Source organism: Equus przewalskii, chromosome 20, assembly GCF_037783145.1.
Source record: "Equus przewalskii isolate Varuska chromosome 20, EquPr2, whole genome shotgun sequence".
Lineage (NCBI taxonomy): Eukaryota > Metazoa > Chordata > Mammalia > Perissodactyla > Equidae > Equus > Equus przewalskii.
The window spans coordinates 56,789,033-56,816,872 of NC_091850.1; the positions used below are offsets into that span (position 1 = coordinate 56,789,033).

At 61.9% G+C, this 27,840-nt stretch overlaps 1 protein-coding gene across 16 annotated transcripts in view; it reads left to right on the forward strand.

Moving 5' to 3' along the window:
* SLC12A7 (solute carrier family 12 member 7) overlaps positions 1-27,840 on the forward strand; it is a 98,634-nt gene that overhangs the window by 44,506 nt on the left and 26,288 nt on the right. For 4 of the 16 annotated variants that reach the window (XM_070587263.1, XM_070587262.1, XM_070587265.1 and 1 more), the window contains exons 2-7: positions 18,460-18,554; positions 19,063-19,185; positions 22,036-22,182; positions 23,566-23,620; positions 25,738-25,868; positions 27,307-27,548. In XM_070587263.1, coding sequence (XP_070443364.1) covers positions 18,460-18,554; positions 19,063-19,185; positions 22,036-22,182; positions 23,566-23,620; positions 25,738-25,868; positions 27,307-27,548 — 793 coding nt within the window. Of the gene's footprint in view, positions 1-2,845; positions 3,458-3,740; positions 4,019-5,939; positions 5,968-6,147; positions 6,259-6,905; positions 7,279-11,699; positions 11,761-12,847; positions 12,996-17,571; positions 17,694-18,459; positions 18,555-19,062; positions 19,186-22,035; positions 22,183-23,565; positions 23,621-25,737; positions 25,869-27,306; positions 27,549-27,840 lie in introns of those variants that run through there. The other 12 variants (XM_070587268.1, XM_070587271.1, XM_070587274.1 and 9 more) reach the window with 10 other exon arrangements.

Here is a 27,840-nt window from a genome sequence, read left to right on the forward strand (position 1 = left end):
GCCTCATCCCTGGGTTTCAGGAAGGAGGGGATGCATCACACCAGCACGGGGATGGTCTGAGCAGGAAGCACAGGTGGCACCAACTGTCCCACCAGGTGGACCCTGGAGCTGGAGTCCATGTGGCGCCTTCTCCTCGGGAGTGGCTGCAGGTGGTCTGGCTTGTGGGTGTCGTTATGGGGGACTTGGTGATATCACATGGGGCACAGGGCAGGCTACCAAACGTGTGGTTTGTGGACCAGACTTCACTTTTAAAGGCAAAGGATCAAAAGGTGATTGGACCCACACAGACGGAGTGTGGCCGTGAGTGCTGGGAGACAGCCATGCTCGGCTCTCCCCACACCTGTGGGTCCCAGACCGTCTTGAAGTGGCAGGTCCTTTCTTTAGAAATCTAGTGGAAGTGACTTAAGTCCTGCTGAGCCGTGTGTGCGCGCATGTGTGTGTGTGTGCACATGTGTGTGGGTTCCTGTGTGCCTGTGGGCACTCGTGCATGTGTGTGTACACACATGCCATCGTGGGTGGCAGGGCTCGGTGGTCACCAGCATTGGGTCACGTGCTGTTGGGTGTCAGGGCGTGTGTTCTTTTCCTCTCCGCCCCCCAGTGGATCCTGTCTGGTCACATGGTGGGGCACTTCCTCCTGTGGTGCCCGGCCGTCGTGGGCTGTGTGGGTGGTGGGGAGGTCCGTCTGCCCTCATGTGATGTCTGCTCCTGGCTCACACACCCTTTGATCAGTTGAGGAGCTGCGGCCCTTGGACCCAGCTCTGTGGCCTCTTCTTCTGGAAAGTTTCCCCTCTTCCCGCCCTTGATGCTGTGCTGGGGTGGGTGTCTGAGCTGTGGATGTCAGTGCTGGCAGTTGCTGCTCAGGGGCAGTCGCTGTGAGTTTGGGTGTGGGGGATGCCTCCGAGGGCCCAGCCCCAACGGCAGCCCCCCGACGGCCTGGGTGGGCTCCGGGGCCACTGGGCGCTGGGTACCAGTGGCTGCAGTTTGTCCTATGAAGGTTGTGGAGTGTCCAGCAGGCTGTCCCTCATGATCCTGGGGGGCTTTAGTGAACAGAGCAGTCTGCTCTCCTCCTGGGGGGGCCGGTGGTTGCAGGAGCGAGCACGTGGTTTGTGTGGTGGGGAAAATGGAGCCCCTTGGGGGCCGGTGTCGGGGTGTCCTCAGAAGAGAAGCTTGTGCAGGACTTGACTAGGGACAGTGGTGGCAGAGTGGCGAGGACGTAGGGGTGGGCCTTCAGACGTGAACCCCAGTCCTGTCTACCTGGATGCCATGGGCCTCAGGGCCGTTTGGTTCTGACGCCCCTGGCCGTGCGACCGGCTAGACCGGCGGGCTCTGAGCTGCATCCTCGCGGTGTGGGTGGGGGCACCCTGTCGCTGGGAGGGGTGAATGCTGGAGCTGCTCTGTGAGGGGGAAGCTACTGCCCCCCTGTTTCTGTCCATAAGGCGGGCAGTGGCCTCCACTGGGGAGAGGCTGGCCCTGCAGACAGAGCCCCTGCTCATGCGGCCACCTCTGGTGACAGGGGCATTTGGACCTGTGGCTGTCCCTGTATCGTGTGCTGGGCTTGGCTGTGCGTGTGGACCAGTGGGAGTCAGACTGTCCAATGGTGACAAACTTGAGCAGTCTGCCCCCCCAAAATGCAGCCCCCCACACATTTCATTGAGTGAAATACTGTGGCCTGTGGGTGACCCTGGCCCATGGCGGGGGTGCCTCGGGGCGATGAGTCAGGGCCTGAAGCCATGAGCACTGAGCTGGCCCTGGGGAATTCCACAGCAGCCTGGAGCCAGCTGGGGCTGGGCGCACTGCCCAGTCAGGGGGCAGCACCTGGCTAGCATAGGGGTACTAGGCGGCCCCCAGCAGAGTGGAGCCATGTGGTCGGCCGGGTTCTATCTCTGTTACCAGGGGAGGAGGGGGCCCTGGAGGCCAGCAGGCCTTGGATGTGGAGGGGCAGCTGTGCTGTGTGTCCTTGGGCATGTTAACCCACCTTTCTGTGCTGAGCAGCTCTGTGGGGCCAGGTGGGCCTGTGGAATTCCCTGCTGGTCGCAGTGCCCCGATGGGGCCTGCACGTTGTTGGTGTCCTGTTTGCTGATGGAGAGTGGGGGTCCCCCTTCTCGCTCTTGCCCTGAGACCTGGGAGGGACCGGGAGCCACGTGGCACCATCTGTCCCTCCTTCAGTGGTCGAGGCTCAATTGAATCTCAGGGTATTTCCTTCAAGTAATTGGTACTTAGAGGCTTGGGGCAGGCCTATTCTGTGTCTCTGGGGGGTGTGGATGCAGTTCTTCTGGGGCCATTGGAAAGAGGGGGCTCCAGAGAGGGTGAGGTGCCTTGTGTGGCAGGGAGCTGGTCAGAGCCAAGGCCACTGGGAACCCTGGTGGTGGTGGGCTCGGGGTCTCCATTTGCTGCAGCTCAGGGCATCACAGACCATGCTAGGGACGGCCGGCAGCGGGCAGAGGTGTTGGTGTCAGGTCGGACCCCGCGGGTGAGCAGGCAGCTGTTGTCACCTCTGTGGTCACAGGAGGACCTGGCAGTGGAGGGCAGCCTCTGTCCGGGCCTTTGCCCGGCAGACCTGGGGTTGCGGTCCTGCGCCAACCCAAGCAGGTGCTGGGACCTGACCAGGTGACTCGAGTCGGCCTGGGCTCTGCACTCGGGGAGGGCTGACCTTGGGCAGGGGCACCGTCTGGGGCCGCTGGCCTCGGGTCCAAAATCGAAAGCACACACGTGGGGAGTGATGCGCGACGTCCAGCTGGCGCTCAATTGATTGTGTTTGAGCTGCCAGCCGGCCGCCCAGGTCTCCCGGTATCAGCCATGGTGGGGTATGAACTTTATAAGCGTCCCCCGCTGCCCACGTGAGACTGCAGGGCAGAGTTTGCTGTCGAGCGTTGAGTATTGACTCCCATTCCGCAGCCGGGTGCTTTCCATTTCCACAGGTTCCATGATCCCAGCCTTCCAGTGGGTCCTTGGAGTCATTTGTAGCCACAGCTGCTTGGTGGGGGGATGCAGGCGGCTGCAGGCAGTTCTCGGGTGTGGGCCGCCCGGGGCCTTGAGAGGGAGACTCCTCCGCTGCAGGGCGTGGGAGCCCTCGGGTCGAGGGCCCCGTGACAGTCAGGGGCCCAGCAGGGCCTGGGGGTGTACGGCACCCAGGAATAGATGAGCTGGTCTCTTGGGCAGTGGAAGCTGGGCCTGGCAGGTGGCTGGCTGTGGGCACCTGCTCAGGACTGGCCTGCAGGGGGCCTGGGCTCCCTCCTGGGGGTCACTGGGCAGTTTTGCTGAATGGAGAGCACAGATCACAAAGGGTTAACACCTTTCTTTTATGAGAAGGGGGAAACCGCCTCTTCAGGGTAGAGATCTGGTCTGTGCAGATAAGCCCGGAGCCTCAGCAGGACGAGCCGCAGAATGAGGTGTCCCAGCTGCATGTCCATGGCTACTGGTGCTGTGTGGGCCCTTGAACTGCCTGCCAGGAGCCCCGGTGAGTGGGCCCGTCCAGGTGGCCCCCGTGGCAGGTGGGGGGACAAGTGGTGTGCGGGCCCCATCCAGGTGGCCCCCGTGGCAGGTGGGAGTCTGCAGGGCTGTGTCCCTGGCCAGGTAGGGTGTAGACTGTTGGTGCAGGGTCCCCCTGGTGTCTCTGGGCATCTGTGTGGAACACGCCTCTGGCCTCCATCGCTGGGCTCCTGGCCTCGGGTTTGTTTCCTCTTTCTTTCCTCGGGCAGTTTCTTTTTGAGAAACAATTGGGAGGAGGAAGTGCCGTCTTTGAGTTACATGTGAGTCTCGGGTGGATGCTGTGATTGAGGGCAGGTTATTAATTTCCTGCTTTCTGGGTTGTTCTCGAGCGGGGTCCTGCCTGCCCTGGTTCCACGTGACTTATGGGGTCTCCGTCGGGGGTTGGAGAGGAGAGCCTGGCGCCGCCTCGGGCCTGTGTTTACCCCGAGAGTCAGAGTCACTTTCAGTTCTGCACTGAAGCTCCTCTCAGCCATTATGCTGCGTTCTGAAGCCGAGCCCGGGTGGGCGTCCACACGCATGCCTGCACTCGGTCAGTGCAGGGGCCGTGGCCTGGCGCCCTCTGAGGGGGTAGTGCGCATGCGTCCTGTGCACGTCAGCCTCTGCTTGAGTGGACACAGCCACCCCGGGGTGGGGTGAGGCCCCGAGGAGGACCCCAAGGCCCTCCCTCTCCTGGAGCCGGCCTGTCCCAGAGGAGGCTGTGACCTCTTGTATCCGCGGCTCCGTCTGGTTGTGGCGCCTGCGGGGCGGCGCCCAGATGGTCACTGGGGAGGGATCGAGTTGAGTGGAAATCAGAGGAGAGGAGCGCCAGGTTGTTCTTGGGTTTCTTCTTCATCTGACGGGGGGTCTTGACCACAGCCGGACAGGAGCCTGTGTTGGTAACTGGAGCCGCCCCACGAGGCTGGGGGTGCTCCTGCCCCCTGCCCGCCACCTGCCTCCCCGCCTTTGCCCCCAGCCTGGCTGGCCCCGCTGTCCTGAGCCTTGGGTGTTGGGGCACAGCATGGCGGGTCCTAGTTCCTGCCCCCCAGGCTCGGATCCCTGACGAAGGGAGGTCAGCCAGGAGCCGCAGGCAGCCGTGTGACCGTGTGGTGTTGGGGAGTGGGGTTCCCCCGAGCCCACTCAAGGCACGCTTCTCCCAGGAGGGGGCACTTCCTTCAGACGGAAACCCTCGGAAACACGCTCTTCTCTTGCGAAGGAGCTCTCAGAGCTGTGGTCCCCAGAGGTGCCCCGTGTGCATGTGTGTGTGCTCCCTTGTGTTCTCTGTGTCTCTGTGTGCCTGGGGGCATGTTCTGTGTCTGTGTGTCTGCACTCACGTGTGTTCTCACGTGTTCTGTGTGCACTCACGTGTGTTCTGTGTGTGCTCACACGTGTTCCGTGTGTCTGCACTCACGTGCGTTCTCTGTACTCACACGTGTTCCATGTGTCTGCACTCACATGCGTTCTCTATGTGTACTCACGTGTTCTGTGTGCACTCACACATGTTCTGTGTGTGTCTGTACTCACACGTGTTCTGTGTGTGCGCACATGTGTGTGGCTGGCTGCTTTGTGGGGATTCCCGGCCGTTGCTCCTGTTTGCCGTTTCTGTGTTGGTGCTTAGTAGCCGAGTAACTTCTTGTTTTCTGGACTGTGCCAGTGTCAGATTTAAAGAAGATATGCAGCAGGTGTGTTTTTGCCCAGGCTGTTGGGACCGAGGGCCCTTCGCGTGGGTCCTTGCACCTGGTTGGAAGGGGCTGCCTCCCTTCAACGTCGGAGCCTCCCTGCCTCCCTCCTCGGAGTTCCGCAGACTCCCTATGAGTTTCCCGGGGCCGTGAGGCAGTGCGGGTGGTGATGGTGGCCCCCAGGGATGGCCCTGGTTGGTGGGGGAGCCCGGGGGTCGCACCTGCGACCAGGCGGCTTTTACCGCAAGGTGTGCAGCCCCTCAGACCGGCGAGGTGCTCAGGGCATCTGCAGATTTCGGCTCACGCCTGCTGTCGTGGGAGTGCTGGGGACAGAATGCGTGTGATGCTTCTGGAAGCAAGGGCCGTGTCCCTGTGGGAGAGCAGGACCCACCTGCCTCTCCAAGCGGAACGTGCTCCTCTGAGGCGCTCGGCTCTGGGGCCAGCCCGCCGCCAGGCGCACGTGGCCATCGCTCCCGTGTGCGCGTTAGGACACACGCCCATCCCGCATCACAGCCCGGAGCGGAGACTCGACGTCAGCCTTCAGTGGAGGGCTTTGTTGGGGCAGAGGAAGCCAGGCGGGTGGGTGGAAGGTGTGAGTACAGGGGGAAAGGACTTAATTTGTCACTTGAGAGGTTGACACGGAGGAAGGAAGTTGAGGGGTGCCTGTAGGCGTCTAGTCTTCCCCGTGAGGCGGCAGTGTGACCCCGCAGGGCTGCGTGGCAGGCTCTTGGAAGGCACCAGGCGCCCGGGAGCACGTCCCACGTCCCCATCCTGTCTCTGAGTGATCCTGCCACTTTCCTGGAGCCCAGGATGGGAAAGGCTGGTCAGTCCTCCCAGAAGAGAGTCTGGAGGGAAAGACGCCACAGGACGCAAGTGGCCATCAGCTGCGGGGGTTGGCGTGGTTCTCGTTCTCTCAATATTTCCTCTGTTTTTGCCACAGAATGGGTTTCTGTTTCACCGGAAACTTGCTATTGAAGCGTGGGAGCGCTCGGCCCGAGCGTTTGTTTTTTTCCTGGCTGAATGCAGGACTCTCCTCAGCTGTGCCCGCTGGGATCCACTGCCTGGATTGCCAGGTTGCTCAGTTTCAGGTTCCCGCGTTGATCCTGGCTGCAAAGTATGGAGGGCAGAGGGCAAGGGGAAGGGGTCATTAGTTACCCACTATGGTCGTGGAACCTAAAAATGCTTCATTCCCGCACTTACCTACTTCAGAGAGCGCCGGCCGTGGGGAGGTGGCTTTATGGGGTGCTGTGGGCTCCGGCCTGTCAGACCTGCCCTGAGGTCACCGATGGAACTCCGTTCTGCTGGAGGCACCTGGCAGCTCCGGGGAGGATCATGGGCCCCCCGTGGCCAGCGCCTCCGTGCAGGCCCCTCTGTGACCCACGTCTGGTGTCAGCGCTGGTGAGCTGGGCAGACTGCCCGCGCTCGATGGCAGGAAGGGGCGATCGATGGCTGCTGACGTTGGCCTGCCCGGCTGACCCTTGGGAAGGCATCTGGCTCTGAGCCTCAGAGGTCACTGTGTTCCTCCCTCGGGAGCCATTCTGGGAGGGATGGTGGTAAAATCCGAAATGCAGGCCTGGAGGAGGACGGGGTAGGGGCGGAAGCTGGCACCTCTGAGGGAGAGGAGATTGCAGACATGCGGGAGGCTCGCGGAGGCTGTAACTGGAGAGGGAGGGAGGACGTGGGGCACTGGGGGCCACTCAGGGACGCTGCCCTTGGCGGGAACTGGGGCTCTGACCCAGTGTCTGTGGCAGACCACGGGATCCGGGCTCCCAGGCCATGCAGGCTCTGCTTTGGCCTGGAGTCCGGGCAACCTCCGCTGAGTCCTGCAGCCCCGCCTGCTTCTCTGACCCCGGGCCGTCCCCTCCCACCCCACAGAAGATCCTGCTGTGTTTGCTCGGTGACGACAAGGACACTCACGCGTCCTTCAGGGACACAGACCGCAGTGCCCTGGCTTGCCTTCCCCCCCCCCGAGTCTCAGTGACTGGAGTCAGGCTGGGCCCTGGGGCAGCCGCTCACTGCTGGGATGGCGCTGTCCCTGGTCACCGCCTGACGGTTGCTGATGTCGGAGTTAAGCTTGCATCTCCGGGGCCAGAAACACGGGCAGCAGAACTGCTGCAGCAAAAACCGATTGAGGGTGAAAAGAGGCTGTTGGCTCCTGGGGGCCGGGGGACCTTTCTGGGCTGGTGGGGTGCTGTGAATTCTGACGGGGTCGGTTCCACAGGGTGTCAGTGGCTGCTGTGCCCTTTGAGATGCGCCAGGCCTCGACTGGACGGGAGGGTCCATGCTTAGAGGGGCAGCCAATGCTGGCAGGGGACCTGGGCTTCGTAGAACATCCGCCAACTTTGCTGTGTGTTGGGACGTTTTTGTAATGAAATGGCGAGGTGAGGAAGGGACCCGTGGCTTTGTCTAGAGCGTGGCCCACCACTGCCTTCAGGGGAGGACGGTGCTGGTCAGGGCCGCCCACGCTGTGCCCACCCTTCCTCCTGTGGTTGCTTCCCGAAGCCCTGGGCTCTCGACTGGCAGACGCCAGCTGTGTGGCCCATTCCTCGGGGGCTCGTCTGTGGTCTCGGGCTGAGGCGTGGCTGTGGCTCTGGCTGGTGATCCTGGAGTGCCCAGCCTGGCCCGGCTGGAGCCGTGACCTTGGGGATGGCTGGGCTTCGGGTGCCGGGTTTAAAGGGTGCCACGAGCAGACATGCTGCTGGAACTTCCCTTATAGACTTGAAGGAGACCGGCAGGTACGTGTGGTCACGGCGACCCTGTCCTGCTGCCTTGAGGAGTCGCCGTGAGGTGCTGGCTTCTGCTCGATTCTCGGGGCTGGAAAGCCAGCGCCCTGTGGGGAGGGGCCTCTTCAGGGAGGGGCTTTACTCAGGCCCTTCCACCTGCCGTGAGATGGGGCAGAAGCGCGATGGCTCCTAAGCTGGGAGGATGCCCATTGGGCCTTCCTGCTCAGAGCCTCCTGGGCTGGCAGGAGACTCGCAGGTAGCCATGTGTGGAGAGCCTGGCTGCTGGGCTTGCTGGGCTCTGCAAGCTGTGTCCGGGGGCCGGCCGCCTACTTTTGTCAATAAAGTTTTATGGGAACGTGGCCCTGCCACTTGTTCACACATTGTCTTTGGCGGCTGTGAGTGGTGGTGACGGGACGCTGTGGTCCTTTACAGAGGAAGCTTGCCCACCTGCCGTCCAGACAGGCGCAGCTCGTGGACGTCGGCCTGTGAGTTAGGCCACCCTTCCAACCAGTGTACCGACCAAGCGATTCGGGCAGGAGTCCGAGAGACCCTGAAACCCCCGGTGAGAGGCCGAGAGGGGCAGGCCCCCGTATATTCATTACAAAGGGGAGGTGACCAGCACTGGGGTCGTCTGGGGTCGCACAGGCGGTCGGACGTCCCCAAGGCATTCCCTCCTCAAAGCGTTTCTCCTGAAAACCACCCCAGGGAAATGGCCGCAGATAAACTCTGTGGCATTCTACCAAACATCTGACCCAGATCCTTGGAGTGAGAGGATATCAGAAAAGATAGCGAGGGAGTTGGAGCCGACGTCCGACCGCCTGTGCGACCCCAGACGACTCCAGCGCCGACATCCGTGAGCTGCGCCTGTCCAGCCCCATGGGTATTTTCCAGGCCTCGATTCTCAAGTTTTCTGTTGGTAGTGCCTCCGAGAGGAAAGTCACTTCTCTCTTTATTTAAGGGACTGTGTGTGTGGCCTAGTCCTGAGTTTGCAGGGCTCCAGGTGCCCCGGGGCTGACGCTGTGCTGACCGTGGTGGTCCCAGCTGAGGGCTGGCCCTGGCCGCCTGCACACTACACCCCAAGTGTCCGCCCCTCGTGTCGTCCCTGGTGAAATGCTCTGTCCGGGGACCCCCCTTGGGGCGTGACAGTTCCTCATCCCCTCCTCGTTCTGTGGCCTGCACAGTTCGGAGCAGGCCCGTCAGCTGGGCTGAGGTGCCCTCTGCTGGGATCTGTCTGAGGTTTGTCTTGTGATCAGATGGGGCTGTGGGTTTGGGAGGAAGACCGCAGGGGGACGTGACATTCTCCTCCCCTCGGTGCCTTCCCTCACTCTGACTTCTCACTGCCCAGTGGCCGCCTTTGCTCGCTGGCACGTGTGCCAGGTTTCTGTGCCGTAAAGTGGCTCTTATCCTCCTTCTCTGCTTTATTAGTTGGAAACGAGTCGTAAAGTTCAGCCTCCACCCCGCCCACAGCCTTAAATCTTTTTAAATGAGTAACAGAGTGGCTTTATGGATTCTTTTATTCACTTGTGCCCAGTTGTTGTGATTTGTTTTGCTACTCAGATTACCCCATGTTCAAGTCGGCCGCCTTGTTGCTGTCGAGTTGGGTGACGAGCTGAAACTCCAGCATTTTCACTGTTTAAGCGGTTGGTCTTGGTGCGGTGGCCTCAGACCCCGAATGCCCCTGAGGCTGGAGGCCCTGGGCGGTCAGGGAGCTGGGACCGCTGCTCCCCTGGAGGCTGCAGGCCTGTTAAATATGCATTTTAAAGGGCGTAAAAAGATCAAGTCCATCAGTGGCTGCTGTGTCCCGGGAAAGCAGAAGAGGCGAGAGAGAACATCACGAGTCTGCAACGAGCCGTGTACACGGCAGGAGCAACGCGCTGCCGACGCTCTGCGCCCCGACACCCACTGTCCTGGCCGTTGCTGAATTCTGAGGCTGTTTCTGTGGATTCACCATGTGTGCGAGCTGCCCTGAGGGCGGCCGTCACAGGCTCTCGGAGGGTCTTTGATGAGGCAACACTGAGCGCATGGTCCCCTTCCCTACGCCGTGTTAGGGTCGCTTTGTGCATCTTCATGACACGTTTCACTCTGTTAAGGGAAGTGCCCCCGGGTCATCGGAGGCCTCCAGATCCCTCTTTCCTGGGGGTGCACCCAGAGCCCGGCCGTCCCAGGGGCACGGCTGGCAGATGGGGGCCCACCTGCCCAGTGCCACCCCCCACCCGCCCGGTGCTGTGTTTCCTGGCCCCCGTCGGTCTTGAGGGGAGGACCTCTAGGAAATTCCAGGTCTTCTTTGTTCTGCCGTAGACAGTGTTGGATGAAGCATCCTTGTTTTAAGACCTAATCAGTCTGTTTCCTCTGTGATATAAGGAGCCAGCACCAGCATTCATGGAGTGAGGTGACGGAGGTTTCGCGGGAACTTCCTGGAACTAACTCCATCTCGGTCCCCCACCCTGGGGTCAGCTTTCAGGGATGGGGCTCGCATCCCGTGAAGGTGCTGTTCCCGCCGCCTCTGTGCTGCGTGTGACTGCACGGCTGTGACGCGTGCTGAGTGTCTCTGCCTCGGCCCTGGAGGGGCCACGGGGGCTCACGTGAGCTGTGACCTCCAGCCACGTCGAGGTGTCGCTCAGGTCCAGTGAGCACCAGCGGTCGGGTCTGTAATGTGAGGTGAGGGGGTTTGAAGCTGTTTCTGTAAACGCGAGGCAGGTGCGCAGTCTCACTCCTTGGCTGAAGGGCCGGAAGAGGAGACGAGTTTTATTGGGGGATGGTGCGGGCTTAATCCCCTGGTCTCCGGCCGTCACTGTGATTGAACATCTGACCTGCCGATCCCGCCGGTCCATTAGAGCAGATTAAGCGGCCTGGCTGTCTGTGCCGCAGGCAGTCAGGCTCAGCAACAGCAGGTGTGGGTCCTGCCCTCCCAGCCTGCGTGGCCCGGGATACCTGCTCCAGCTGTGGGGCCTCCCGCCTCGCGCCAGCTGCCCCAGGAGGACGTGGCGGGGCCTGGCGAGGCCGGTGGGCTGCCACCTGCCCTCCAGCACTTGCGCCCCCAGGTTCCCCTCTCAGGCCCACCTTCAGTCCTTGTCATGGATCAGCAGAGTGACGAAGGTGGCGTGACCTCAGGTGAGTGGCCTCATCCGTGAGACACAGGTGGGCCTCGGCCCGGGGGGGCCCCTGCACTCCAGAACTCTGCCGGCCTGGCAGGGTTGTGCTGGTGATGGTGGTGGCCGGGCCACGAGCGGCAGGGTTTTCCTTCTGGCTCCCTGGCCCTGCGACCTCTGGGCAGCGCCTCTGCCCTCAGAGCCCTCTGGGTGGGAGGGTCCAGCCCTGGGGTCTTAGGACCACGGTTTCTCTTGTGGGGCTTTAACTGTGACCTGACCCCCCTCAGCAGCTGTGAACTGAGGTTGCGTGTGTCAGAGGTGACGAGTTAGGGGGCTCCAGGTGCCGTTGGTGCTGTTTCCATTTCAGGCCAAGTGAGTGAAGCCTGGGTTCGGGGCAGCAGGTGGTTTTGAGCCAGTGTTTCAACTCCAGCAGATCTGAGGAGAAGTGGGGGTGGGGGCTAAGGGGGCTCCTGCCTCAGGGGCTCCTGCCCCGTGGTGGCCGCCCTGGGAACCACGAGTGGAGGTGCCTGGTGCGCAGAGCGTGGCCTGGACTCGCGTCCCGTCTGGGCCTCAGTTCTGTCTGTGTGTTCTGACCGGGCTCCCGGCTCTGCTTTCCCCATGAGGAAGTGCTCCGGTCTCCTGGTGCCAGTCACATGGGTGCCTTTGAACACAGCCAGAGGACAGACTAACGGACACTCTTCTCAGAGCACGAGGGCAACGTGCTCTCTTCAGGAGATTAAGCATTAAAGTCCTGGTTCATGACTCTGATGACAGTGCTCTCGGTTGGCCGTGAGCCGGGGAGAGGTCAGTGCCGTCCCCGAATTGGAGGACTTGCCAGCTGCCCGGCACGAGCTTCCTGTCCTCCTGCTTACTTTGTGTCTATCTCCCCATTTTCCGTGCCCGTCGTGGGGTGGTTCTGGTTGGCAGCACAATGGGAAACCACAGGTGCAGCTGCCACTCACCCTAACCCCCGACCGCTGGCCGTTGCTGTGACGCCATCGCCCCGTGAGCTGGTCCCGGCTCGTGCATCCTTCACTGGCTGCGTCAGCTGGGTCTGGTCCCTGTTCGAGTCATTTGCTTCATCGCCTTGCTATTTTCTTGGTTTTCATGGCTGGAGCGTTGATCCTGTGATGTGAGCAGGTTCCCAGACACCTGCCCGCCCGCGTCGTGGCGAGGGTTGTGTTTTCTCCCCTGCCCCCTCGGGCAGCGCTTGCTCTGGGCGCTCCTCGCCGCAGATCCTGTTGAGTCCTGCCGGGATGCCGTGTGAGGTGTTCCTGTCACGTTGCAGAGTGGGGTGTCCGTGCCTCCACTGCCTGCTCCCCTGGACGTCAGGTGCTTGGGGGACGTGCGTTTCCTTGGAGGAGGGGTCGTTGCTGGGGGCACGGTGTTCTCCCTGCACAGCGGCAGTGGTTTCACACGCCCCGGTCGCTTGCAAACAGCTACGGCCCTGGTTGAGAGCCCTCAGCGACCACACCTCTTCCCCGCAGAGCCAGGCCGGGGGGAGCCTGTGAGTGGACGCTCAGATGCTTGGCGATGCCTGGCACCTGCCCCCCTGAGCTGAGCAGGGCGGCTCTTCCCATGCTGGCCTGTCCGCCTTTCCCTGGCGAAAGAAACATGAGACCCGGGAGCCATGACTTTGTCCAAGGTCGTGCCCCAGCGCTGGCTCATCGGAGAACTTGAAACCCCAGCTGCGTCTCCTCCCTTCCTCCCGGGGGCGGCTGGCGCCTGGGCCTGTGTGGTCACAGCCGGGCACACAGGCAGAACTTGGCCTGGTGTCCCCCAGAGTCCCATCCACAGGGCTCTTTCCATCCTGTTTACACCAGAAGCATGGTCGGGAGCTGCTGGTCCTATGTCAGCCGCTGGTCCTTATAACCAGAAAAACAGTCATTACGACCAGAAGAGTGCTGTCACTGCCGGGAGAGGATGCTGAGCTGGAGTCCACTTAAAACCCCCAGGGCGGGGCCAGGCCTTGCTTGGGACACCTTCACCGAGACACCGCAGTTCAGGGAGAGGAGTTTTAGAAATTACTCCTTTTTTATGTGAGCATATTTGTATTTTTTTCTTTTAACTTTATTTCAACATAAATTTAGACTTCAGAAAACTCTCAAGAAGAGCACGAAGAATTTCCCGGTATCCTTTGGCCTAATTCCCTAAACGTCAACGTTTTGCCGCATTTTCTTCGTGTTTCTCTCCCTCTGCCTCCCTCCCTTTCTCACTTTGTCTGAACTGAGGAGCGTACGTGGCAGAGAGGTCGCCTTTACGGGTGTATTTCCTGCAAACAAGTGCACTTTCTCTCATAACCTCTGCAGAAGAGGCGCCGAAATCAGGAACGCTTTATCGACTGAAGGTCCCGCTCGGGCTTCCCCAGGCGGCCAGTGACGGCCTTCATCTAAGCGTCGGGTCACGCCGCCTTCCATCTCTGTAGTCCGCTTCCCTCTGGAACTTTCCACGGCCTGTTGGATCTCTGTGATGTCATTTCTGAGGGCCGGTGCTTGAGGCCAACCTTCGTTTCGGTTCGTCTCAGGCTTCCTCATGCTCAGACGTGGGGGCCCCACGTGATGTGCTCTCTCCTCGGGGTGTTGATCAGGGTCGGGTCCTGACCTTCGCCTTGACCTCTTGCTTGGGTCAGCAGATCGGCTTCTCCGCCGGGTGCTACCCTTGGCCGAGTCTCGGTGCTGAGTCAGTGCCTCGTGGGCGGTGTGGGCGGGGTCCACGCCCTGTGCCTCCAGCCTTCGCCCAGGTCCCAGTGTCCACGGATGGTTCTCAGCTGGAGTGGTCACTGACACGAGGGGTCCAGCGGTGACTGGCACTCCCACTCCTTCCGTGTTGACCAGGTGGTCTGCAGTGAGGAGGGCGTCCCTCCCTCCCCGTCCGTCCTGTCGTCACTCAGTGGGCATCTGGGCCTCTGCAGTGGGTCGTGGTTCTTCTCTGTTGTCTTTATTTTGACGCTCAGATTGTTTTGGAGGCAGCCAGTGGGAGGCCCGTCCTCCGGCCGCTCCGTCCTCATGACACGTGGCGCTGTCCTCTGAGCTCTCTTGACCAGAGCCTGGTGCTCCGGGTGCATCCTCCGCCCCAGCCCCGGGTCGCCGTGTCTCCCAGGCGCCCAGTGACATAGGTGACGTCCCTGCTTCTGGGTCCCTCGGCAGGCGGAGCGAGGAAGTGTGTGTGTGTGTGTGTGTGATGTGCACACACCTGGCACATGGACGCGGTTGGTGAGGGAGATGAACCCGGGTTCACACCGGTGCGCCAATTCAGTCCACACCTCAGAGCCCGTTCTGTCCCCTCCCCTCCTGTCGCTGAAACTCACTGCCGGTGGGAACCCGGCTCCCGTCCTCTGTGGCCTGGTTCTCGCCTTTGCTCAGGCTCGCGCCGTGCGCTCACGGACACGCGGAGTCTTCTCAGTTGCTGACCTGTTGCTGGCAGTTCTGGGGTCTCGAGCGCAGTGTCGAGTCTGCTCAGAGCGTGGGCTGCTCCTTTCACCTGCCGCGGGAGTTTGGCGTTTGTTCGGGATATGACTGGTTGTTTGTATTCCCCTCTACGTTTTCTCCCATCCTTGTTTTTGTTTCTTCTTCTAAGTGTGTGAGACACAGACGTGGTTGCAAAGCTACGAAGCGAGGCACACCCCTCACAAATGTACGGTTGGATTCAGAAAGTGGCGCGTGACGGCCTGCCTGCTGCTGCTTGCCGTGCGGCCGGCTGAGCGAGGGGTCATGGAGGTTTGGGGGCAGGGGCACCAGGTCGGGGGTGGAGGGCAGATCTGCCTGAGTAGCTCTGGGTGCCATGGGCCGGCCCCTACAGCCTACAGCCGCCTCGGGGCACAGACTGGCAGACGTCTTCCTCTCTGAGCATCCAGGGGTTTAGTGACCCCCCATCTCCTTTTGGGGAATCTGTCAGAAAGTCAGATGGTGGCAGGGTCACCCCGACAGGCCCTGCTGTGCGCAGGCAAGTCCCCCCAAGTTCACACTGAGCCCCAGGTCCTGAGGACGCGTGGGAGCCTGAGGGCAGCCAGTTTTCGGAGCCTTTTCCTGGTGCCCTCCCTCAAGATCCCTCTGATGGACAGTTGGGTCCGAACAACTCGGGAGCCCTCACTGTGTGGCAGGAGCTGGCGGCCTGCGCTCGTGGGTGGGCACGAGGGTCCCCCTCTCCCAGGAAGGAGATCTCCCCGGCCAGGGCTTTCCAGGTGTGACCGCCTGCCGACACCTGGCCCGCGGCCCCCATGGGGCCCACTGGCGGTGGTGACTTGTAGGTGGGCACAGTGCTGGGGGTCGCGGTGGGTATAGACAGGTACAGGCGGCCCCTCACGCTGCTCCCCCCGGCCCTCCGGTGGCCTCTGGGATGGTGCTGCTGTCCCTGCTCAAGTGGGTTGGGGCTCCATATACATGAGGGGTTGCTGCTTAGAATGATGCCAATAGGTTTTTCCCTACATTTTAAATTTAGAGCCACGACCAGGCCCCACGTCTCGGAATCTGGGCGTGAGCTCCCACATTGAATTTGGGGCTCAGCCCTTCACGTCCCTGCGACCTGTCCTCGGTGATGGCCTAGATTTCCTCCACCGTGACTCGGGGCCTGGGTTGGGCTGTCCTGACAAGTAGCCATGGAGATGGCAGTCCACGATCGCCACCTGCCTTTGGGCTCCATGACGCTCCACGGGGAGCCGTGCTCTGGCCTGGGGGCTGGGGTCGGGGCAGGCTGCCGTAATCCATCGGATCTGGGACTCGGAAGCTCAGAGCCGCTGCAAAACAGCACTCACAGAGGCTTGCGCCCGTCAGAGAGCCCTGGCGTCACCGCGGTTACAGGCCAGGCGTTGGTGGAGTCCCCGGTCTTTGGAGACATTTGTCCCCAGGAGGTTCCAGGAAGCACTGTAGGATCTGTGGGGCCAAAAGGGGCCGATCGGGACTTGAAATTCCTGAGCAGAAGGTGACATTCGAAGCTCTTTGCGCATGACACCCTCCTCCTCCTGAGTCCCCCTCCTCCTCCTGAGTCCCTCCTCCTCCTGAGTCCCTCCTCCTCCTGAGTCCCTCCTCCTCCTGAGTCTCCCTCCTCCTCCTGAGTCCCTCCTCCTCCTCCTGAGTCCCCCTCCTCCTCCTGAGTCCCCCTCCTCCTCCTGAGTCCCCCTCCTCCTCCTGAGTCCCTCCTCCTCCTGAGTCCCTCCTCCTCCTCCTGAGTCCTCCTCCTCCTCCTGAGTCCCCCTCCTCCTCCTGAGTCCCTCCTCCTCCTGAGTCCCTCCTCCTCCTCCTGAGTCCCCCTCCTCCTCCTGAGTCCCCCTCCTCCTCCTGAGTCCCTCCTCCTCCTGAGTCCCTCCTCCTCCTCCTGAGTCTCCGTCCTCCTCCTGAGTCCCCCTCCTCCTCCTGAGTCCCTCCTCCTCCTCCTGAGTCCCCCTCCTCCTCCTGAGTCCCCCTCCTCCTCCTGAGTCCCTCCTCCTCCTCCTGAGTCCACCTCCTCCTCCTGAGTCCCCCTCCTCCTCCTGAGTCCCCCTCCTCCTGAGTCCCTCCTCCTCCTGAGTCCCCCTCCTCCTCCTGAGTCCCTCCTCCTCCTGAGTCCCTCCTCCTCCTCCTGAGTCCCCCTCCTCCTCCTGAGTCCCCCTCCTCCTCCTGAGTCCCTCCTCCTCCTGAGTCCCTCCTCCTCCTGAGTCCCTCCTCCTCCTCCTGAGTCCCCCTCCTCCTCCTGAGTCCCCCTCCTCCTCCTGAGTCCCTCCTCCTCCTGAGTCCCTCCTCCTCCTGAGTCCCTCCTCCTCCTGAGTCCCCCTCCTCCTCCTGAGTCCCTCCTCCTCCTCCTGAGTCCCCCTCCTCCTCCTGAGTCCCTCCTCCTCCTCCTGAGTCCACCTCCTCCTCCTGAGTCCCCCTCCTCCTCCTGAGTCCCCCTCCTCCTGAGTCCCTCCTCCTCCTGAGTCTCCGTCCTCCTCCTGAGTCCCCCTCCTCCTCCTGAGTCCCCCTCCTCCTCCTGAGTCCCCCTCCTCCTCCTCCTGAGTCCACCTCCTCCTCCTGAGTCCCCCTCCTCCTCCTGAGTCCCCCTCCTCCTGAGTCCCTCCTCCTCCTGAGTCTCCGTCCTCCTCCTGAGTCCCCCTCCTCCTCCTGAGTCCCCCTCCTCCTCCTCCTGAGTCCTCCTCCTCCTCCTGAGTCCCCCTCCTCCTCCTGAGTCCCCCTCCTCCTCCTCCTGAGTCCTCCTCCTCCTCCTGAGTCCCCCTCCTCCTCCTGAGTCCCCCTCCTCCTGAGTCCCTCCTCCTTCAAAATCAAAACATCGTGATGAGCCACTGCCTGTGGTCCCAGCACTGCCTCCCTCTCCTGCTGGCCCTTCGGAGGTGGAGCCCTATTGTGCGTGACAGTGCGTTACCCGCTCTTTATCTCGCGTCCCGTGGGCATCACTTCGTGTCTGACGTAGCCCCGTGTCTGTGAAATAAGCGCCCAGCTTTACTGTGTGGCAGGCCATAACTTAAAGCCAGGTTCCCACTGACGGGCCGTCTGGCGATTGAGCAGGTTTATTCATCTTCATAAAAAGTGCTGCGTGTTTGGGTCTGAAAGTGTCTGGTGACTCGTGGGGAGCCTGCAGATGTGCCTGCCTCGGGGCCGCCATGAGCTGCACCCCAGGACCGAGGCATCCGCGTCTCCCGCCCGGGATGGGGTGAAGCGGGGCCTGGCGTTGCTTCGCCCTGAACACGTTCCTCGTGAGGTTGCCGTGTTTCATGCCTGTTTGGCATTTGGAATCTTCTTCAGCTGCCTGCTGTGTCCTTGGAGGGGGAGGTGAGTGGTGGGGGCCGTCCCTCCCGCTGGAGGGGGCCTGGGCGTGACCCCGCCCACCCAGGTCGCCGCCTCCTTCGTCCCCAGTGCTGTCGCGTTTGTCTGTGGCCTGTGACGGCTCCACTGGGTGTGCGGGACTGGAGCGCCCAGCGATGGAGGGCCCCTCGCCTCCTAGCGTGGCTCTTGCAGATGGCCGTGGGACAGCAAGGGTGCTCAGGCCACCCCGTGGGGGGATAGGGTGAGCGACCCTGCCCTTGGGGTCCAGGGGACCAGCGGCATCTGTGCGCTGAGATGCGGGCGTGTCCCTCACACTCACTGTGGCTGCCAGCCGTGTTCTCAGCTCGTTGGGTGTGTGTTGGTGGAAGGGTCACCTGGCTCTGGGCTGTCACCTCTGTGATGGACGTCAGCCTGGCCCTGCCCCTCAGAGAACCCGGCGCTGGGGAGGGAAACCCAGGACGCCCTTCGTGGCAGCGTCCCCAGTGCCGTCTGTCCCAGGCAGCGTGGTGCCGCAGGGCTGTGCCTGTCTGGGTTCTCAGAGGAGAAAGGCTGTGGCCACACGCAGCTCTCGGAGCCCAGTGCCCACGCTGTCCCCTGGTCACAGGCGCTGGCCTCCCCCCGCCCCGGTGCCCTGTGTCCAGCCCGCATAGCTGAGGGTTCCTGCCTTGTCCTCCCCAGCCCTGGGCCCAGCGGCACCTGCCCTCCACCCGCCCCTCACTGCCTTTGCCTCCTCTCCGTTCCTTCTAAAGCCGACCGAATTGTGTCCGCACAGGAGATGGAAACCCGAGAGAGAGCAGCCCGTTCATTAACAATGTGGAGGTGGACAGAGAGAGCTTCTTTGAAAGGAAGAACATGGCGCTGTTTGAGGTGACCTGTCTCCCACAGAGGAGGGCAGTAAAGTCGCTATAATTGGGACAAGTGGAGAGGCTGTGGCCTTGCGACCCCCAGCCTAATGGTGAACTGAGGCTGCCACCTGACTAGACACTGTGCCGGGAGGGAGCTGGCAGCCGTCCCTGTCCCCACGGCTATTATGTCAGGGCCCCCGTGAGTTGCCTTAGGGAGCCCCTTGGAGTGGCTGAGTCCTGGGCCATCTGGGGCACCCCGGCCCCCTCGCTGGGTGGGTGGCCCTGCTCAGTGTGGCCTGGAGCCCCTGACCCCTGACTTCATGCCTGCCGGGCACGTGTCCAGGGCCTCGCTGGCCCGTTTCAGATCTGGGCTTCGGGACCAGGGGCTGCTGCGGCTCCCGACGGCCCTGAGAGCAGGCCTCCCGGAGTGTCCCCACGGCAGGGAGCTCTGCTGGGCCATTGATCTCATCGGTTTGGGGGCATTTCAGGGGGGATTAGGGTAACTAATTCCATGTCTTGGTCCCAAACAGGAGGAGATGGACAGCAACCCCATGGTGTCTTCCCTCCTCAACAAGCTGGCCAACTACACCAACCTGAGCCAGGGCGCCGTGGAGCACGAGGAGGGCGAGGAGAGCAGGAGGCACGAGGTCAAGGTGTGCCCGCCCCCGGGCCCCTCCCCCACTTTGTTTTCCTATTGTGGGACACGAAGCCTGTTCCTGTTGTCCTAGGGATTTTCTTTTTCAGGGGTTTATTTTTAGGAATCTATCCTTAGAAATAAGCAGAGCTCCGTGAGGATTGGTATAGAAAGATGTTTTTTGGGGAGTTTTTTGTGAGAGGCAGATCTGGGAACCGGAGATGCCCCACGAGGGGTCTGCTGTGTCCTGCAGCCCTCCGCCAGCTGGACGGGACGGCTGAGTGACCCGCAGCCTCTGAGGTCTGACAGAGCGGGGGTCCTGCTGGCCGCCTCCCTGCCTGTCTCTCTCCTCTGTGTCCCCCTGCCCATCCGGTCAGCCCCGTGGCTGAGGGGCTGGGAGTCCTGCATCCACAGCTTTGCTCGATCTCTGAGTGCTATGTCTGGCCTGACCTCAGCTCCACCGGCCATCAGGAAGTCAGGCCACAAGGAAGGATCTCTTCCTCGTTTCCTTCCTCTCCCTGTAAACCCAGCAGAGCGAACACTCGTGTCCTTGACACTCGAGTATTTGCTCTCTGTGTTTGAGAAGTGGGCAGGGCAGAAGGGCAGTGGCCCTACCAGCCGCCCGGCCCAGCCCAGCCCAGCTGTCACAGCATAGCCTGTCGCAGCCCAGCCTGTCACAGCCCAGCCCGCCACAGACACAGGTGCAGCCCAGCCCCCTGGTTGTGGCTTCTGTTGAGATGTAACCTAAGTGTCCAGCTGATGTCACATGGCCATGAGTCACAGTACGTGGCCTGGACCTGCTGCCAGGTCAGGACCTAGGATGTCCCCACCAGGACAGGGCAGCTGTGTGGCCCCTGTCCCCTGGAAGCAGGTGCCCAGGCTGACGGGCCTGGGTTTCTGTGCAGGAGGGAGCCAGCTCCCCTGGGACCCTCACTTGGCGCGACCGTCGTGTAGCTGGGTGGGCAGGATTCAGTTGGGACAAATCGGCTGACACACTTAGGACTGAGTGAGGTCCCCAAGGGGGAGGGAGGGAGCTGCCCCTCATGGTCCCTCTGACCCGCCGGTCACAGGAGCTCGTCCCCAGAGATGGGGCTTTGGCTCCTGTAGGGCGCCAGGGCCCACCGCCTCCAGCCTCCTGGGCCTTGTCCCCTCGTCAGTCCTTCTACGTGGCCTCTTATGAGAGCTGGAGGCCCCTCCTGCCCTTTCAGGACGACTCAGGGTTTCCTCGGCCTCGGGTCAGGGGGCTGGCCCTGGACAAGCTGATCAGAGGCTGGGCCTCCGTGGGGCGGGAGCTGGGCTGTGGCTCTGACAGGAGGGGTTCCTTCGCCCGAGTCTTTGTTGGTCATTTCACGGGTTAACCGAGACCGTGAAAGAGAAGGTGGCACTTTGCATTTGTGGTCTCGTTTTTATACAACTGAAAACCCCCTAAACTGTCCTGTGCCCACCGTGGGTGTGCGGTTAAGACCGGTAAACACTTCTTTTATTTCCACAAAACCACGGGTGTCCCACGGGTGGGCGGGACTAGGGTGGCGGACGCTGGCCCAGGAGCTGGCCCTGGTGCCAGGTGTTAAAAGCCAGCTGCCTGGTGTCCTGGGACTCCGGGAGCTGTGTCTGCCCCAGCTTCCTGACCCACGGCTTCCCCCTCGCTGGGCTGCCCTCTGCTTTCCCCGGGGGGCTCCCTGGCCCCACGCTGTCTGGCACTGTTGGCAGCCGTTCCCATGTGTCAACTGGTCTGTTTTCACCCTGAGAAGCCCACCTGCTCCCTTTCATGAGGGTTAAGCCCGTTCTCCTTTCGTGCCTGACCTCCGGCCCGGCGAGCGCGCGCACTGTCTCTCTGGACCCAGGGCTCGTTGCCCTCGAGCCTCCACATGGGCCCTCGTATTCATCAGCCTTGTCGTCACTCACAAATCTTCCCAGCTCTATTTTCACCTAAATTCAAGACATTTTCCTTGTCAAGATGTCAATCTTTTCTCTCAGCCAGATGTCCCAAAATCCCGAGTGTGCCACCTGACCATCATGTCGCGCTGGCTGTCAGATAGGACAGGCTGGGGCCCCTCGGTCTGGTCTGTCCTCTGGTGGCTGCGGGGCCCGCCGGGCAGGCTCCTGGCTGCATTGCCGACCTTTCTTCCAGCCTGGTTTGCTCAGCCACGGAGTCTTCCCGGGATCACCACCCTGGGACGTTCCCGCCGGGCGCCCTCCCAGCGCTCCACTGCCTGCAGGGACCATGTGTCGGGGACGCCTCTGCAGTTGCTGTGTCTGCGGCTGCACGGTGGCACGTCCCTCCTCTCTGAGCTCGTGCTGGTGGTCCCGATCACTCCCTCCTGGCGGGTCGGGACACTGCCTATTGCTCCCCGCAGGCAGCGTCACTGTGCTTTTTGTGGTTTTAGGAACAGTGGCCCCTCTCTCATCTCCCCTCCTCTCCGCAGTTTCCTGAGGTTCTAGAACCACGTGCCACTGTCCACTGGACAGAGCCCAGAGCCTCCTGCCCGCTCTGTTCCCCGCCTGACCCACTGCCCCGCCGTTCCCCTGCGGAGGAGGGAGGCGAGGTGCTCCCTGTCTGCTCCCTGGTGATGATAAGGTTTCGGTCCCCTCGCAGAATGCCACCCTGCTCCTGGCGGGCGGGGTCTGCTCTGGGGTTCCCCCGCCCTCATTCCGTACCAGGCCGTGGTCTCACTCCGACCCTTCGTCCAGTTCTTGCAGCTGAAGCCTGCATCCCTTGCTGGCTCCTGTCCTTGTCCTCCTGTTGCCGTGACCTTGTCGCCATCTCCGGGGCTGATGGTGTAGCCTCGCTCCCCGGGGGGGCTGTGGGTCTGGGCCCCCATGCGGTGCCGGCGCTGGCCTCCTTGGAGCCCACTGTGCTCTCTTTCAGGGCCCGCGCATGGGCACCTTCATCGGCGTCTACCTGCCCTGCCTGCAGAACATCCTCGGCGTGATCCTCTTTCTGCGCCTGACGTGGATCGTGGGGGCTGCCGGCGTCCTGGAGTCGTTCCTCATCGTGTCCATGTGCTGCACCTGTGTGAGTGATCAGCTGGGCCCGGCATGGCCTCCCTGCCTTTGGGCCTGTCCGTGTGGACGGCTGGGCCCTCAGGGGCTCGCTGCACTGGGATGCCGAGGGGCCTTGGTAGACGCCACCCCCAGGGGCAGCCTCCTTGCCAGGGCTGGTGTGAGTGCAGGGAAAACGGGCCACGCTGGGCTGTGGGTCCCCACCGGGCTGTTGATTTTCTGGAGGATGTCTTATTTCACTGCACAGGGGGGAGCCTCACAGGGGGGAAGGGGTGGTCGCTGTTACCACTTGCGAGGGTCTTGCATTGTGACAAGGTCCCCTTTCAGTTTGGAAGCATCTCGGCATATTTGGGGATCCCTGTACACAGGAAGGGACCCACCTCGCTGACCCATTCAGCCCCAGACCCACCGCTCAGCCCCCTCGGCACTGCGTCCTTGTCCTTGCCTGTGTTAGTGACAGGAAGTCTCGTCTCCCAGTGCTGTGGCGTCTGGTTCCTTTCGACGCCCCTCGGTGGCTCCTGGACCAGCCACGCCCTTCCTGCTCCCTTGAGTCTTGTTTCGAGGAGGGTCGTGGAGCAGGTTTCATCAGCTGGGTGTCACCTGGAGACATTCTGTCTGAAAGAATTCAGACAACGCAGACGAGCGAGAGTCCCCTGGACCCCACTCCGCCGCCCTGCCCCACCCCTGGCCGTGTCTCTGGCCGCCGTGGGGACTTCCCCATGCCCGACTGTGGCCATGCGGTGGTGTGGATGCCTAAACAGCCTCACTGTGCTCTTCTATTTTTTCACCGGATGACTCTGGCACAATCTTTGGAGTAATTGCCACACACACACAAAAAAGGGCGATAAAAAGCAGGCTAAAGTGTAGGGCCTTATTCAAGCCGTAAACGCACCCTGGTGGGGAGCTGGGTCAGCGGTCACTGAGGCCCTGGGCTTTCCTGCGGCACTGTCCCCTCTGGTCCTGAGGTTGTAAACGAATTGCTCCCCGACTTACGGGTGTGGCCGCTTTCCTGAGCAGGCGGTGAGAGGTGGTGGTGGGCCCCCCCTGGACAGCTCCGGCCGTCCTCCAGCCCCACGTGGGGGCAGGTGCCTCCAGGGTCCCCCACACCCCACAGAGAGGTGGGCGCCAGGCAGAAGCTGGCCTTGCAGCGCGGGACGGGCTCTGAGTGGGTGTTTCCTGGGTGCCCTGCAGGAGCTCAGCTTTGGGGTTCAGTGGGAGAGGATGGGGGCCACCGTCCTGAGTAGCTGGAGCCTCGCCGCCGGTCACTCAGCAGCCCCTTTGCTCTCTGGAGCTGGGGGCGAGGGTGGCGCTGCCCCAGGCCCGAGCCGTCATCTCAGTGCCGGGGCGGCCCTCAGAAGTGCCCTTTACTCTAAAAGGGCCACCTGTCCTTTTGCAGACAATGCTGACCGCCATCTCCATGAGCGCGATTGCAACCAACGGCGTGGTCCCAGGTAAGCGGGTGTCATCTGCAGTGAAGCCTTCTCTCGTGAGCACAACAGCCGAGTCCTGTGCATCCTGGTGCACACTCTCCTTTCATTTTGACCGTGACCTTGACACTAGCCCTTCACCCACGTTGGCCTCGGGTGAGACAGACAGTGGGCCCGTGTGGACACGCCATTGCCCACCAGGCATCCAGCCTGGAGGGGGCTGCCTGTCACTGGTGTCTGAGGACAGGGGTCTCCACGTCCGGAGGGGGTGGGCGGGCAGGAGAGGGACGCCCTCTCAGCAGGACTCAGCCAGACCCTTCTGGAAGCCTCATCAGTGGTTACCTCGCCTGTGGGCACACGGATGATGAGAGCTGGTGCCCCTGGGTCCTGGCCTCTTCCCCTGTCCCCAGGGCACAGTGGGGCCTTCCTAAGACTGGGGTGGGGGTGCTGCCCTGCACTCTGAGGCTGCCATGAAATTGAGATTCTCCTCAGAGCAGAACCTACGTAAATGCTGCCAGGACTTTTCTCCTTTGTTTGTTGAGGAAGATTAGCACTGAGCTAACATCTGCTGCCAGCGCTCCTCAATCATCCTCTTCTTGAGGAAGACTGGCCCTGAGCTAACATCTGTGCCCATCTTCCTCTACTTTATATGTGGGACACCTGCCACAGCATGGCTTGTCACGCAGTGCCCTGTCCACACCTGGGATCTGAACCGGCGAACCACTTTCTATGGAGAACTTAACCGCTGGGCCACCAAATGTGCAAACTTAGCCACTGCGCCACCAGGCTGTCCCCTGCCAAGACGTTTCTTATTAGAGCCGGCCCCGTGGCTGAGTGGTTAAGTTCGCGCACTCGCTTTGGTGGCCTGGGGTTGCCTGGTTCAGATCCTGGGTGCAGACATGGCACCGCTTATCAAGCCACGGGTTTAGCCCTGACTTCTGCACAAAGGGGCCAGCGTCCCACGAGCATTGCTTCCCTTTGATTCTGAAGTTTAATTTCCCACAAACCGTCACTCTTGTTTAAACCGAGTCATTTCCAAGACTACGCTGGAGCCCCACAGTGGCCGCATTACCTCTAGCACCATCTGACCACAGCGTAGGGATGGAGGGCTCAGCAAGCCGGGAGGTCAGGACGGACTTCCCGGGGCTCCCTGCGGTGCCCTGTGGCCTTTCACTCTGAGACCAGGCCGTTTGCTTCCCCATTTGCAGGATGGTCACTGTCCGGGGGCTGGGCAGGCAGCGCAGGGGAGGGCGGGGCGGTGGGGCCCGAAGCCTCGGTTGCCCCTTAGCCTGCTGTTTATGTCTCGTGAGCGACGTGTGGGCCCAAGGCCCCGTTTCTTTGTGCCCTGTGTTTGAGGAGCTGCAACGATGCCAGTTCTGGTCCCTGAAGTTGGTGCAGCGCATAAACGAGGCCCAGCTTGTGAGCACCCCAAGTTCCTGCCCCTCTGCCCGGGACCCCTGCTACCGAGCGTGGGCCAGTGGTGCTCCCTGGCCCTGTGGACATGGCAACGGCATGGGGAGTGGCCGTCTGCCTGCTCCCAGGAGAGCGCAAGAGGCATCCCTGGTGGGTCTGTCCGCCTGGGAGTGGGGACGCGTCTCGTTCTGCTGTGACGCGTCCAGGAGGAGAGCTCCTTCTCTGGGCTCAAGGCCCAGCTGGGAGGCTGTGACCAGACTGGGTGCTCCAGGAGGGCATGGGGCGTGCTCACCAGGGGACGATCGCAAGGCAGGTTGGCTTGTAAGTTTGCTTTTCAGAAAGTGGGGTGCGCCCTGAGAAGTTCTCCAGTATTTGAGCTCCTGCCACGGTCTGCTGGTTGGTGTCTGAGTGTGGTCTCACCCGACCAGCAGAGTGGCTAAGGACAGAGCTGTGGGGCCGTGGGGTCACCCACACTCTTTGGATGTGAGGCAGAAGTGATGCCTATGCATCTGTTGGTTTCTTAGGCTTTTGGGGCAAAAGTTATCAGAATCGAGGTGCTGAGTCTGACCTCGAATGTGCAGACTCCTCATGGGCGGCTCTCGCACTCATGGCTGTTTTTCACCATGACCCTCATGTAGTCACAACCTCCAGGCGCGCCTGTTTTGTGAAGCCTGGCTGCTCGGTAACCGGTGCGTCCCTGACCTGCTGCTTCTCTGGCATTTTCACAGCTGGCGGCTCGTACTACATGATATCACGGTCTCTGGGGCCTGAGTTCGGAGGGGCCGTGGGCCTCTGCTTCTACCTGGGCACTACGTTCGCAGGGGCCATGTACATTTTGGGGACCATTGAGATTTTTCTGGTAAGTGTTTTGTCTGGGGTGGTTTCCTTGTCTAGGCGCATAGGCCACAGTCAGCTTACAGCGGATCCTGGAAGGGCGCCGTGAGCCCGTCTGTCCCAGAACCCTTGGAATCCACCCCGTGGCACATGGTGTCCCCCTAAACTGTCCTCACCGCGTTGCTCTGGACGCCTGCCTCCTCAAGCTCTCGAAGGCTGGCCCGTCCGTCTCTTGGGCTTGGGCTGTGGCTGGAGCCACCAGGCGATGTCTGTTCGGCAGCGACCCGGTGTCCCTCCCAGCTGCCTTTTGGGGTCAACCCCAGGGTGCTTGCCGAACGGATGTGTGTGATGAGCTGCGGCCTGAGCCCAGGAGTGAGGCCTGAGCCATCTCAGGAGGTGGGGCTGGGGGAAGAGGTTCCTTCGGCCCCATTCTCGCCCTTTCCTGTGGTCCCTGCTTGGTTTCTCGGTCAGACACGGCTGCCCAGCGGGGTGCTCAGCAGATGGCAACGTAGACTTCCAAATTGCCGGGCTGGCTGAGGTGCAGGTCGTGTGTGGTGTCCTGGAGCCTGCAGGCTGTGAGCTCACAGGGCACGGCCCAGCGGAACAGCTTCTGTGACCTCAACCCCGAGGGCAGCACTTCTTGTAAAGCCTTTCTTCTCCAGTGTTCCTTGTCGGCTGGCAGATTTCTGGGCCCCTCTGCGGGAGGTTTTTCCCCGAAACTGGAAGCTGAAGTATTTACACTTAGTCATTTGGTGTGTTTTAAGTGTAGTTGCCTCCCTGGTTTCCCAGACCCCTCAGAGGTCACTGTGGGAGAGCCCGCTGGTCCCCCTTCCATCCTGCTCCTGCCCCAGTGCCGCGGGGTGGCTGCTGGGAGTGCCAGCGCCACCTGCACTTTGGGTTCCTGATGGCGGGCGATGGGATGACGTGTTCCCCGAACCTGGTAGTCAGGTCCACATGCCTGATCCTGCCTGCGTCTCAGAGGGAGCTAAGTCGCTGGGCCCTCAGTTCCTCCAGCCTCAGTGGGATGCCCTGAGCACCTGTCCTGTGTGGCCAGACTCAGAGCCAGCCCAGCGTGGTTCTCGGGCGGCTGTGCTGGCCTGGCCCTGGGTTCTCCGAGCTGGAATTACATCCCTGTCAGCAGAAGAACGTTGCTTCTCCTTTAAGAGGACAGTGGGGTATCCTCGTTTCTAGAGCTCCTTCACTTTGAAGGGCCCTAAGTTTCGTCTCAAGGGTGTTCTGCTCCTCACCGTTTGATGCCCCTGTTTTGCGCATCCCAGGGTCCGCTCTGAATGCATTCTGGTGGTGAGGGGCTCCCGGGGGAGGAGGCGGCCCGACGGCCGAGCTGCTCCAGAGAGGGGCCGTTCAGACGGTGCTGGAAGCTGTCTGGCCCCGTCCACCCCGTGTGATCATATTCCAGGCAGGGGTGGGCGGGCAGCCTCCTGGACCCTGCTTTGTCCCCACAGACTTACATCTCCCCGAGTGCGTCCATCATCCAGGCTGATTCGGTGGACGGCGAGGCGGCGGCCATGCTGCACAACATGCGTGTGTACGGGACGTGCACGCTGGTCTTCATGGCCATGGTGGTCTTCGTGGGCGTCAAGTACGTCAATAAGCTGGCCCTGGTGTTCCTGGCCTGCGTGGTGCTGTCCATCCTCGCCATCTATGCTGGCGTCATCAAGACCGCCTTTGACCCCCCGGACATCCCGTGAGTCCTGGGGCCCGTGGTCGGATGTCTGCTCGAGGTCCTGGCCCGGGTCAGAGAGACACAGCATCTTCCCGCCTGGGGCGTGATTCAGGCTTCATCTGTGGCCGTGTCGGGCGGGCCTGGGGTGGTGGCGCGCTGTGTCCTGCAGTCTCCCTTCTCTCGCTGGGGTCGGGCGTGCGCGGTCAGGAAGCTTTCCCAGCCGTGCCTCCTGCAAGGGTAGGACAGGAGGTTTTGTGAGCTTGGGGGTCATGTAGGGAGGCCGGCGGCCCTGAGGACGGTCAGATAGGACCGA